This window comes from Gopherus evgoodei, chromosome 2 (assembly GCF_007399415.2).
Source record: "Gopherus evgoodei ecotype Sinaloan lineage chromosome 2, rGopEvg1_v1.p, whole genome shotgun sequence".
Lineage (NCBI taxonomy): Eukaryota > Metazoa > Chordata > Testudines > Testudinidae > Gopherus > Gopherus evgoodei.
Genome location: NC_044323.1, coordinates 283,713,440 through 283,726,705, shown reverse-complemented (window position 1 = coordinate 283,726,705; position 13,266 = coordinate 283,713,440). Strand labels below are relative to the sequence as shown.

The following is a 13,266-nucleotide window of genomic DNA, read 5'->3' as shown; positions in this document are numbered from 1 at the left end:
CTTATTTCCCCCACACACAACTGGAAATATGTCCTTTGGCATATCAACATCTAGTCACTGAAAGTCTGCTTTTGCAAGGAGGACACATTCATTGAGAATGAACTGAGCTGAGAGCACGGAGGATTTTGTTGTCTGACAAGTTAGACGTGGAGAGCAGGAAAGCGTCCAATGAGCGAAAGTGTGTGGTGCAGGATAAGATGCTTTGGATTATGAGAGACCAGACACATTGAGGCATCCAAGAACAGAAGCAGGAGGGTAGAGTCCCTCTGCACACCCTGGTGGACAGGAAGTATTGCCTGATGCAGAATCACCCTTCCAAGCTTTCCATGAGGCATGGGCAAAATGTCCATTACCCCTTTCACTTAACCTGGGGGAGGAGGGCCAGGGAAGAAAAGGTACAAGGAAAAGAAGGTGCACATTCCAGACTATCAAAAGTCTGAATGTGGTGGTATGTTGCACAGCTGAAAGTGTTTCTGCTGTTCCTGGAGGGATAGCTCAGTGGTTTGAGCATTAGCCTACTAACCCAAGGTTGAGAGTTCAATCCTTGCAGGACCAATCCCCAAATGGTCCCCTCCTCGAGCAGGGGGGTTGGACTAGATGATCTCCTAAAGTCCCTTCCAACTCTAATAATCTATGAAAACTTTGCAGCCTCCCCCTTTCTGCCCCCACCCCCCGGGTTAGCTTCTCCCTCTCCTCCTTAATTATGGTAGTTAAATAAAGTAAATGGAATAGAGAAATAAAATGTTCTTTATTGAGTAAAAGCAGTGGGCTTGGGGGGGGGGGTTTGCTTTACAGGTACAGTGATACAAGCCAAGTGAAAGTTTGGGAAAGCACAATGCCTCTCATTTCTCTGACTCATTACTGAAATGGCTTTTCAAAGCCTCAGATACGCTGCGCTTTTATTGCCCTGGTGTCTGGCTGCTCAAAAAATGGCTGCCATGCCATCTGTTTGAACTGCCCACTCTTGCAGAAAAATTCTCCCCTTCCCCTCCTCTGCACACAGCAGGCAGCTATAATCATGGGGACATTCTCCTTACTAACAAGGTTGGACCTTGGTGATCTTCTCCAGTGCCCCTTCAAACAACCAAAGGCACATTGAGCCACCATTCTGCACTTGTTGAGCCTATAGTTGAACTGTTGCTTACTGCTGTCTAGACAGTAAGTGTATGGCTTCATGAGCCATGGGAGCATAGGGTAAGCTGGGTCTCCCAGGATAACTAAGCAGCTCAACGCCATCAATGTTAATTCTGTGGTCTGGAAAGAGTCCTGGATTGCAGCTTTTTGAACAGACCTGTCATGGTATAATTCCCCACTCTGAACCTTAGCGTCCAAAAGATGTGGTACCAGCATGAATTCCTCTAAGCTCAATTATCAGCTTAGTACTTTTAGTGCTGCCACCAACCAGGAATTCCAGTGCCTGGTACACTCTGGTCCCCCCAAAACCTTGCCTGGGGACCCCCAAGACCCAGTCCCTCTGGATCTTAACACAAGGAAAGTAAACCCTTTCCTTCACCATTTCCTCTCCCAGGCTTCCCCTCCCTGGGTTATCCTGGAAGATCACTGTGATTTGAACTCCTTGAATCTTAAAACAGAGAGGAAAATCCACCTTCCCCTCTCCTTCTCTCTCCCCCTCCCAGACTCTCCCTGAGAAAGTAATCCTAACAGAAAGAAATTAACCTCTCTCTCTCCCTTCCCTCCTTTCTCCCCACCAATTCCCTGGTGAATCCAGACCCCGTCCCCTGGGATCTCACACCAGAATAAAAAACACAAACAATCAGGTTCTTAAACAAGAAAAGCTTTTAATTAAAGAAAGGAAAAAAACAGTAAAAATTACCTTTGTAAATTTGAGATGGAATGTGTCACAGGGTCTTTCAGCTAGACACACTAGGAATACCCTCCCAGCCTAAGTATACAAGTACAAATTAAAACCCTTTCAGCAAAATACAAATTTGAACTCCTTCCAGCCAAATACACATTTGCAAATAAAGAAAACAAATATAAGCCTAACTCGCCTTATCTACCTAGTACTCACTATTCTGAGCACATAAGAGCCTGTATCAGAGAGACTGGAGAGAAACCTGGTTGTACGTCTGGTCGCTCTCAGAACCCAGAGAGAACAACCACCAAAATCTAACAGCACACACAAAATCTTCCCTCCATCAAGATTTGAAAGTATCCTGTCCCCTGATTGGTCCTCCGGTCAGGTGACAGCCAGGCTCACTGATCTTGTTAACCCTTTACAGGCAAAAGAGATATGAAGTACTTCTGTTCTATTAATTCTTACTTATCTGTTTATGACAAGACCCAAGTTCCTAGAGAAGTTGGTGAAATATCCCCTGTGACCTACCAGCGCTTGCAACACGATTGAGAAGTATCCTGTTTGGTTTATGTACTCTTTGGCAAGGTCATCTGGTGCTAATATGGGGCCATTTATGACCATCACAATTAGGGAACCCCATCATGGCAAGACTATCCACTATGTCCTTCACATTTCCCAGACTCACTACCCTTCATAGCAGAAGTTGATTAATGACCCTGCACACTTGGAGCACAGCAGCTCCCATGGTTGATTTACCTACTCAAATTGATTCCCCACTGACCGGTAACCGCCTGGTGTTGCAAGCTTCCAAATGGCGATCACCACTCATTTCTCCACTGTCAGAGCAGATCTCATTTGTGTTGAGCTGCAGGGCAGGGGAAAGTTCTGCACAAAGTTCCTGGAAGGTGACTTCCGCATTCAAAAGTTCTGCAACCACTGCTCATCATCCCATACCTGCAAAAGATGCAGTCCTACCAGCAGTCAGTGCTTGTTTCACGGAACCAGAAGTGGTGCTCAGAGGGCAGCTGCTCTGGAACTGCCAGCAGCAACTCGGAATTGTTTTTTTCCCCCAAATGGCCTGCAGCAGCACTGCTTGCAGGACATCACTGTGTTCCATGTGGAGTGCCCATCTTCAGCTCTGGAAATACTGCAGGAGAAGGTGCAAGGTGTTTGAGATGCTCACAATAAGAGTGAACTGAGCAGGCTCCATGCTTCTGAGGTTATGGGGTACATGCAGCAGTTTTAAAGCATGAAAACCACTGGTTTGTTTGCCATTGATATGAAGGAGGGAGCACAGTGCATCATGGGATGCTGACACAATGTTCCCACTCTCTTCTGCGACAATGTTTTGGTCCCATGAGGCATTGCACAAACTTCCCAAAACACACTGCAACATGTCACACTTTGTGATAGCTACCCATAATGCACTGCTTTGTGCATCAATTCAGGTACTGCTAGTGAGGACGCACTCCATCAAAACAATGTGCGTGGTCACATCATGCTCAATCGACTTCATTAATTCAGGGGCTTGAGGTCAAATTAGATAAAAGTCAACTTTGTTTTGTAGTTTAGAAAAGCCCTAATTACTGAACTACCAAATAGTTTAATAGGTATTATGTCAGCCCCTCTAGTACCTACATTCACAAAATGTATAATCTGAAAGACAAACAGTCAGCCTTGCAAACACAATACCCTGCTTGATAAAGGGCACTGGATTGTACATCAAGAAAGTAGTTGAACTTTTGACAGTGACATGTCCAGAGGTAGAAAACAAGTTAGGCAACCTAATCTCAAAAGCACTAGATTCAAGTTGTACAGTTTTAAGTATTTCTAGTAGCAGATGTAAAATTAATTCCAAAAACCTGGGGAATAAATTCAGGCTATGAAGCCTATGAAAGTTCACCGTCACTTCAGAAAATAATTGCTATAAATCTTCACACCTTCAAGTGCATTGCTTTGCTATAGAGAGATTTTATTTTAACCAGGAACAACTTACTGCTGCTGTCTTCAACTCAATCTGTTTCCATATGTGGTAAGGAGCAGATGTAGCCATTACATATTAAAGTTGTTCTACCTGCTAAGTTTTAGTACAGTGACTGACAAGTCACTTATTTAAAACCTCTGTAGCATAACACTTCCCTCTGTGGGATAAGCTATTGCCATGATAAGATTAAAGATGAAAGCCTTATCTAATGCCTTTGATTATGGAGATTGTAAAAAACAATTTCTAGGAAACTTCTAAAAAATTTCAGCTTCTAAACCCCAAAATGTATTTTATTTCTCTACCAAAATAGCAGTTTCCCAAGCACTGCAAACATGGAAAAAAATGCACAACTGAATTGCAGGCTCTTACATGGGGGTGGGGGTGCCCACCACCTTGATTCTTCCCCAACCCCCATGATCTAACCTCCATGGGAATGGCACCAGAGGCCTTCTTTGAGAATAAGAGCTATCATATGTAGGTTAGAACTAGCCAGAATGTTTTATTTCTGGTACTTAACAGCTACATATCAATCATTTCAGGGCTGCCAATTCATTAAGTATATGAAAACGTCACCTATGTGTCTGGCTCTCTTTTGTCACAAATCTAACTATGTTTATAGTAAGAAAGCTAATTGTATTACAGTAAACAGGCTTAATGTGTTTTGCTCAAGTAGAAAAAGTAAAGTAAATATACATCTGATTCAGAGCAGAACTGTGACAATATATTCTCATTACCTCCTGGAGAAGGACCCCTACTGTTCTACCAAATTTAAGCAGTAGTGGATTGCTCCAATACTTGTTTAACACAGCACTTCAACAGCCACCCACTGCCCACCCCTGCATTTTATATTTGTGAAAATTTTGTTAAAGCCATTGGAGGCCTCACATTTTGGGGGAACGATTTGAGAAGATTACTGCTTTACAGCAATTGAAAATAGCAAGCAATGAAGTTAATGAGTATGTAGGTAGGCAACAAATAAGTAGGTGTTCATTTCAATTCCATCAGTTTGCTCAATACCAGCAAATGCTATTTGCCAAGCAAACATTAATTCTGAAATACTAAAAGCTTTGTTTATTTGTAGTATCTGGTAAAGGAGTTTCCTCTCCGCCTAGCCCCATTCCTGATGTTCATTACGCTCTGTAGTTTATTAAGTTCTGTAAATAAACCTTCAGACCAAGAAAGCATACATGTTTTATGTATGGTTTATGATTTTTCATCGGCCCCTTAGAAAAATTTCAGTATACTATTGTGCATTAACAGGCAGAGACTATAATTGGCAGATATTGAAAGTACGGACACAGGGCAGCTTCTCAATTCCCTCGATACTCGATTTCAACATGGCAAGACATTTGTTAATATTATTGTGCTCTCATATGTACTGAAAAAATGCACCTACTTCAGCCCTTCTGAGCTTTGTTTGGTGATTTTCCCCCAATACTGATTGAATGATGCTGCTCACTAAGTCTCAAGAAGCGATCCCAAAAAAGTTTTACGTAAATTGGTTTCATTCATCAAAATATATGTTTGCTGCTCCACTACGTGGAGCGTATTCATAAGACAACATAATCTTTTACGTTGATTTGGCAAAGCTTAAAATAACCTTACAAATAACCAGTCTAATTATTGTAAAGTATTTCCTTGTTTGCTTTTGCAACCCAAACCCCCATTTTTATTATTGCACCATTGCAAAAAAATTAATTCTTACCCTTCAGTAACACTGATTTTAACTTCTATTACTTTCAAATAAGCAAAAATAGTGACATGTTTAGATTATGATTCCTGAACAACGTAAGTAGTACAAACCACCAAAATTACAAGTTCAGGCAGACAAAAGAAAACATTTAAAAAACTCAAATAATAATATATTCCATTTTGCCAAGGAGATCATAGCCTGGTACAATTGAGAAGAATAGATTAAAGACCTATTAACTTCTGAAGTCACTGCAATATAAAAATCCTATTACTATTTTAAGATAAGCAGATACTCTACATATTACATTTCTTTTAGTCAGCAGCAGCTTCAAAACACTAGATTATACAATGGTCTGTGAGGTCGATCATCAACTCAGGTAATTTTAAATGGCTGAGGTTACGTAAACCTGGATTTTAAACTGGTAGTTACTATGCTTTTATTTTAGGAGCTTACGTTTCAAAAGATAAATGGGTGAAATCTTTAAGTCTTTGTGACTTTAACAGCACAGAAATTAAATCTGAAGCCAAAAAAATCTACAGAAATACAAGAGACATTATTAACAAACATCCTACTGAGAACACCATCCATGTTTTAATGGTATGAGCTAGAAGAGCACCAGGTATATAGATACTAAAACTACTGTACCAGGAAACATGATTAGAAGTAGATGTGACCCTGGTCATGAATGAAAACATACCAAGGGGCAAGCCCTCGGTATTAATTCTAGTTAATTTACTTTGTTATCAAACTTCAGACCCACAGTTAAGAACATTAGTTAAAGATCCTTATAATTTCATGAAAAGTGATCTGATATATACCCATGTAGACTTATAAAGTCTGGAAGATATTCTATTCTCAATCTTTGCTCAGAACTCTGAGATGTGAATAACTGTCATGATCTTTGAGGACAGTATATAGTTAGAAGTTTAATGACTAATAGAAGTTGATAAAAGTAAAATTTAAGCACATGTTTAATAAAGATATTTATTGACAGGATCAGAAAACTTGATTTACACTAAGATTTTCCTTCTCAAATGATTTTATCTTCAGTTAATAGGAAACTTTTTACAAAAAAATTCCTTCAAATAAGACTGCCTGGTGTTCTGCACTTTTTGGCACAAACTTCCCATTGTTTTAGAATATGAAATGGAAAGTGCTATGGTATGTGCATTTTGCAAACTGAGATTATGTGCATTAGTCAACTATAATACAGACCATTTTAGCAACAATTTGTTAGTATTTAAATTTAAACCAGAAATTATTTCCTAGAACATTGCAAATCAAAGTATACCAGTCTAACATTTGTAACTTGAATATATATTAATGAATGTAATGAAGCAAATACCAGTATAGCCTTCCAATAATTTCAGCAATGAAGTCAAGGTGCATACTCTATTTTCATTTTTAAAAGTTAAACTAGTGAACTGATTTATTACTAAGTCTGGACTACTATGATTCGTGAATTTTGTACCATATTACCTCAGCACATTTTATGAATGTTTTATAGTCATCTACCCATCATAAAGCAGTTCACCATTCAGACATTTCCCCAGAATTATAGCTGAACATACACATAGTTTACACTATACTTTCTTTAATATTCAGGCAATAGACATTTCTGAAAAGACTAGTGACCATTTTAAACAAGTTATTTTTCAATTTACTGTTGCTAATTGTTTTGATGATTAGAAATCACTTTTTTCCCCAATCACCAGATTGCCTAAAGCAGATTTACACAATTATAATTTTGCACAAAATTGACTTAAGAGCTATTTTCAATTTCTGAAGTTACTTGCAAAGGTGTACATGACTTCCTGTGGGAAAACTTAATTTGAAGACCACTTCTTGAAGAACGAACGAACAAACAATTTTTAGTTTTGCTGGCATACTGGACAGCTCCTAGATATTAACAAACATTCTCAACAGGAGAACCATTATCTGTGGAATAACTAAGGCTATTTTTAGATAAAGATGTACATGCAGTTGAATCTATTCTTACAATATATGAATATATAACCTAACTATGGACTGTTCATAGCATAAACAGACATGTATGCCCAAAAATCCCAAAGCAACACTTCACCTAGCAGTGGCAACATGAAAAATCTGAAATCAAGACTACCTGTCTTATGCATACAAACTTAAACAATTCTCATTTGTCTAGTTAAATGGGATGTCATTTTGCTGAGTAAAGAAGATTACACTTTGTTTTACTATTATTTGACTTTGTAACCCCAGTCTTCCTTAACTCCACTGATCACACTGTATAATTCAGATCCTCACACAGCAGGCTACACAATAGGTAAGAATGGAAAACATAGTTCATTAGACACAAAAGCAAGCCCAACCAGGAATGTAAACAGAAAAAAGAACGTATTAGAAACGGATCAAGAATAGAAACTGCAGTAATTTAAATGAACATCTGTTCATCATTAATCCAATATTAGTAAAACAGGAAAGTGTAGCGATAGCTTTTATTCGAACTAAAATTAAAGTGGGTGTGTATTTGACAATCCTGTATTATCTGCTCACTAAAAGGATTATGTTTTCTTTCTAAAAAGCCTACTCTTTAAATAATTTGGGTATTTAAGGGAACTTCACTGCATCAGTCTCCGCTAAGATGCAAAGCAAGGAATTACAATATGCACTGTTCTCTGGGGCCAATTTTTTGTGGTTATTTTACACGAAGTCCTCAGGCTTCCTCCTCCTAGCAGAAATGTACATCACTATTAAGATCAATTGAAAGAGACAACAGCAAACCCACAAGTGTCAACAGACCGGGACAACACTGGACGTTCCAAGCACACCACGGAGAGAAGACCCGGCCGGCCGGCTTCCTCCCCACCCCGAGTACCAGACGCATCCTATTGAGAGAGATCACAAAAGGCTCCAGAGCTGAAGTCAACCCCCGCCCGCCTGGACGGAGATTTTACACCCCTGGCAGGGTACGTCTCCTCCCACCGCGTCCCCCGGGGTACGATGTGCCAAGGCATCCAGCCACCCTCTCTCCGGCGCACGCCACGCCCGCTGGGGATCGCGTCTCGCCGGGCGACAGCGACCCAGCCGCCAAACCCCGCAGAGCGAGGGGCGCTTGGCCCCCGGAGTAACTTTCACCTGGCAGCCGCGGAGCAGCAGCCGGTGCCCCTGGCAGGCGGCCCGCGCGGGGACCGAAGGAGGCGGAGACGCCAGACTCCGCACCTGGCTGCCAGCCGCCGAGAGGAGCCAGAGGGAGCAGGAACTCAGCCCGCGCCTCACGGACCCAGCGAGCCCCGGTCCCCTTCCCACGCCTCGGGGGTCTCCCCCCCCCCAGCGCTCGTGTCCCGGGGTCGCCCACCTTGGTTCACCAGCCGCAGCGCATGGGTGAAGGAAGGGTCCAGCGAGTCCTTCTCCGCCATCAGCTCGGGCAGGTACTTCTCGTCCATCTCCGCTTCCCGCGCGCCGGGGGCACCTGCACACACGGCAGCGGGCGGCGGCGGCGGCACCGGCGCCAGGCGGAGTCCGAGACGTAGTAAATCCTCTTAGGCAGCGGCCAGGCAACGCTTCCCTCGGGCCCCCTCCTGCCCCGGGCGCCGGGAGCGCATCCAACGGGTATCACAGCCCCACACGCCCGCCCTGCAAGAGGGGGAAGCCTCCTGCCCCCCACCCGCCGAAGCCCGCCCCTGTTGCAGAGGAAGGGGGCAACCACGGGATGAGGAACCCGCGCGCACAAAGCGTTATCCAAAGCACTCTCCGCCGAGGACACAACACCTGCAACGGCTCCGCGCCGACTCAGCGGCTGAGGTTGGGAGCAGCAGGTTTAAATAGGGCCCACTAGGCCACGCCCATCGCAAAGCAAAAGCCACGCCCACGTCCTTTCAAACCACGCCCTCCTGCGGTTTAGCCGCGCCCCCGCGATCCTCCCAGCGGGCGGTGCCGTTCAGCCTCCTCAAGGATGGTCCTGCCCTTCTCATAAGATGCTTCCCATTGGGTAGGCTCGCCTGTCAGTCAGCTATTTCTGCGGTTTCTGATTGGCCGATTCTCTTCAGCGCCGGTTTGTTTGGGTCGGATCTCGAGGCGGCCCGGGAGTGGGAACGCGGGCGGGCGGGAGTAACCGTTAGAGGCTCTTCTTCTGCCCGCTGAGAGCACGTGAGGCGGTGCAGGTGGCAGCAGCATCTCAGCCTGTCTTCTGTACGCAGGGCTCCAGGCAGGGGCTGGGTGAGTGTGAGGGGACAGAGTAAAGGAGGGCGGGTTTAAGTGCCTCATCCAAACACACAGCAAAATCTTTCTTCACCCTTCAGCTACCCCCAACCCCACCCCCCGTCACCTCCATATGCACGCACCCCAGTCTGGGAGAGTGGGCTCCAGCTAACCCTCCCTCCCAGTCCCAGTCCAATATGGAAATAGCATCACCTGACATTTCCCAAAATCCTTTTTTTTTTTAATGGGGAGCTGTAGCTATCCCCACTTACTCATCCCTCCTCACCTCTGGACAGTCTTGTTACCAACCATCCTGACTGTATCAGGAGTCTCATAATATTTGAGATTTCATTTAAAGTCCCATCTGCAGAAGACAAGCAATTGTGGGAATCACAGCTTTCCATTAGAAAATGCTTCTAGCTTTCGTGGTTGCAAAGAAAAGATTCAACATATGACCTGAGTGCACCCTAAAAGCTCAGAAATGAGAATGCCAATTAAAAAAGCAATTTAAAAAAAAACTTATGATTTTTGGATACTTATGATATTTTTTTAAACACTTGTGGTTGGCTATAGTGAAATGCCCCACTAAAATTCTGCTCTCTTGCCGTACTTAATACTGAGCACTCACATGTCTCTCCAGACTGAGATTTAAAGCTCTTTACAAAGGTTTGCTAAATAATTCTCACAGCAGACGTATGATGTAGGGAGATAGCTTAGTATCATTGTACAGATGGGGAAACATAGGATAAATAAGTTGTTCAAGATCACCTAGCAAACCTGTCACACTTTCCATGTTTTTTTTTCTGTTGGTAAACATATGAGAAGATTGTTTATCTTGATCTGTGTAACTTTGTGAGGTTCTCAAGTATCAGAGGGTAACTGTGTTAGTCTGAATCTGTATAAAGTGACAAAGAGTTCTGTGGCACCTTATAGACTAACGGAAGTATTGGAGCATAAACTTTCGTGGGTGAATACCCACTTCGTCATGTGTCTGACGAAGTGGGTATTCACCCACGAAAGCTTATGCTCCAATACTTCTGTTAGTCTATAAGGTGCCACAGGACTTTTTGTGACATTGTGTGGCTTCTTGCTTGGCCTTCAGGAATTTCACCAATGAATCCTTGTTGATAACCCAAGAGGAGAGAGAAAAAAAATCTGCTCCCCAGTGGGCATGAGAAACATGGACAACTGCCATAATGCTAGAGGAATATTTTAATTTCAAATTTTATGTTTATTGGAACAAAAAATCAATATAGAGGCTAATAAGTGATCACCAACAGTTAAAAGATCTGTGGAAAAATACAAAATATATGGTGATAATCAGATAACTTTATATTTATATAGTACATTTCATCCAAAAGTGTTTTGCAAAATAAATACATCAGACATGTGTGTATAATATTAATACAAAAAGAGAGAGAGACTAATATTAATATTATGGCTGAGAAACCATGCACTCAAAAGTTAGGAAGTACAGAGTTAAGACTGAGCTCTGAGCATTTCATATGCTCTTTTTTGTACTAAATATAAAAAGATTATGTTTTAAAGCATATGCATCAAATATTACAACATATAATACAAACTGGAATTTCTTATGAACCTTTTCACAGGCTATGTTACTGTATATAAATAACAAAATCATCAAACTTGACTTGATTAGATTCCTTATATGATTTACAGAATAAACTCAATTCAAAGCTATTTAGTTCAATAACTTCAGAACCAATCTATATTTGGCTAACCAGTTCCAAAAGCAATCCATCATTAAGTAAGGACTCTGATCCAGCCAAAGAGAAATTATGAACATACTATTAAGGTAGTTCCAGTTTGGGATAGTTGTCCCCATATGTATACCTAAGTTTACCAGACTGGTTTTATTTAAACTTTGCTTAATAGTCAGATGTTTTAATGAGATCTATTCATATATGGCTTGTTTTATAAAGATAACATTTTTATAGTTATGACCATTTGAATTCAGCAAATGGATTTAGAACAAAATACTTTAACAGAACCAGAAAAATTCTAATACATATACATTTAAGTTGTTCAAAGTTTCTAGCTGTCGAGGAAGACCAAATAGCAAGGTTTGATAGGCAAACACAGATAGTACCTGGGATAGCTAAAGCCAAGAGATCAACCCCCAAAAGTGTTCTTGGGGTCCAGAGAAGACATTGGAAAGTGTCTGTTCTAGAAGCAGAGCTGAGAAAGGAAGAGCAGCCCGGTAGATATTAGTATTACTGTCCCCAAGACTTCAGAGAAAACGAGTCAGATTAATCTGATCGCTGTATGAGGAGATGAATCCATTCTATGTGAACTCAGTTCCAAAAGACGAAATGCTGGAATATTTGAAAAAATCTCCAAGGACATGAAGGACAGAGGTTATAACAAGGACCCACAGCAGTGCCGCATGAAGCCTGCCAAAGAACCAGATAGGCACAGCATGTTGAAGAAACAGAGAGGGCAGTGCAGAATGGGGAAGAAAATTGGCAGCATGTGACCTCCAGAAGAAGAAAGAGGAAAGCTCATGTATCCCCAATGCAGATAGAGGTAAGAAACTGTTTTCAGGCGCTCTGCACAGTACTACATCAGAGAATGGTTTGGAAGAGTCAGCTGAGGGAAGAGATCAGAAGGAGACCCCATCGACCAGAAGGCATATGATGCATTATCCTGGGATCCTGGGTTCCACAACCACCAGTCCCAAGAGAAGGAAACGGATGGTGGTAGTCGGGGACTCCCTCCTAAGGGGGATAGAGTTATCCATCTGCCGTCCAGACCAGGAGACTCGAGAAGTGTGCTACATGCCTGGAGCTAGAATTCAGAATGTGACGGAGTGTCTGCTAAGACTGATCAACCCCTCAGACCGGTACCCCTTCCTACTTCTGCATGTGGACACCGATGATACTGCTAACAATAATCTTGAGCGGGTCACTGCAGACTACATGGCTCTGGGAAGAAGGATAAAGGAGTTTGAGGTGCAAGTTGTGTTCTCATCCTTCTTCCCTGTTGAAGGAAAAGGCCCAGGTAGGGACCATCGAATTGTGGAGGTAAATGTGTGGTTATTCAGGTGGTGTCGGAGAGAAGGCTTTGGATTCTTCAACCATGGGATGTTGTTCCAGGAAGAAGGATTGCTAGGAAAAGATGGGATCCACCTAATGAAGAGAGGGAAGAGCATCTTCGCAGGCACGCTTGCTAAACTAGTGACGAGGGCTTTAAACTGTGTCAGCCGGGGGATGGTGACCTAAGCCCGGAGGTAAGTGGAGAAGTGGGATATCTAGAGGAAATATAAGAAGGAGGGTGCAACAGGGGAGGCTTCCTGATTCATACTGAAAAAAAGTAGGGCAATTGGCTAGTTATCTTAGGTGCCTGTACATGAGCACAAGAAGCCTGAGAAACAAGCAGGAAGAATTGGAAGTCCTGGCATAGTCAAGAAACTATGATGTGATTGGAATAACAGAGACTTGGTGGGATACTCACATGACTGGAGCACTCTCATGGATGGGTATAAACTGTTCAGGAAGGACAGGCGAGGGAGAAAAGGTGGAGGAGTTGCACTGTATGTAAAAGAGCAAAATGATTGCTCAGAGCTCCAGTATG

General features: G+C 42.5%; 1 protein-coding gene across 2 annotated transcripts in view; it reads right to left on the bottom strand.

Annotated features, from left to right (window-relative positions):
- Positions 1–9,251, bottom strand: part of KHDRBS3 (KH RNA binding domain containing, signal transduction associated 3) — a 211,474-nt gene extending 202,223 nt beyond the window's left edge. For both annotated transcript variants that reach the window (XR_003999220.1, XM_030553872.1), the window contains exon 1: positions 8,831–9,251. Coding sequence is in view for 1 of the 2 variants with exons in the window: in XM_030553872.1 (XP_030409732.1) it covers positions 8,831–8,918 (88 nt within the window). In the remaining variant the exon portion in view is untranslated. The remainder of the gene's footprint in view (positions 1–8,830) is intronic.
- Positions 9,252–13,266: the final 4,015 nt, after the last annotated feature.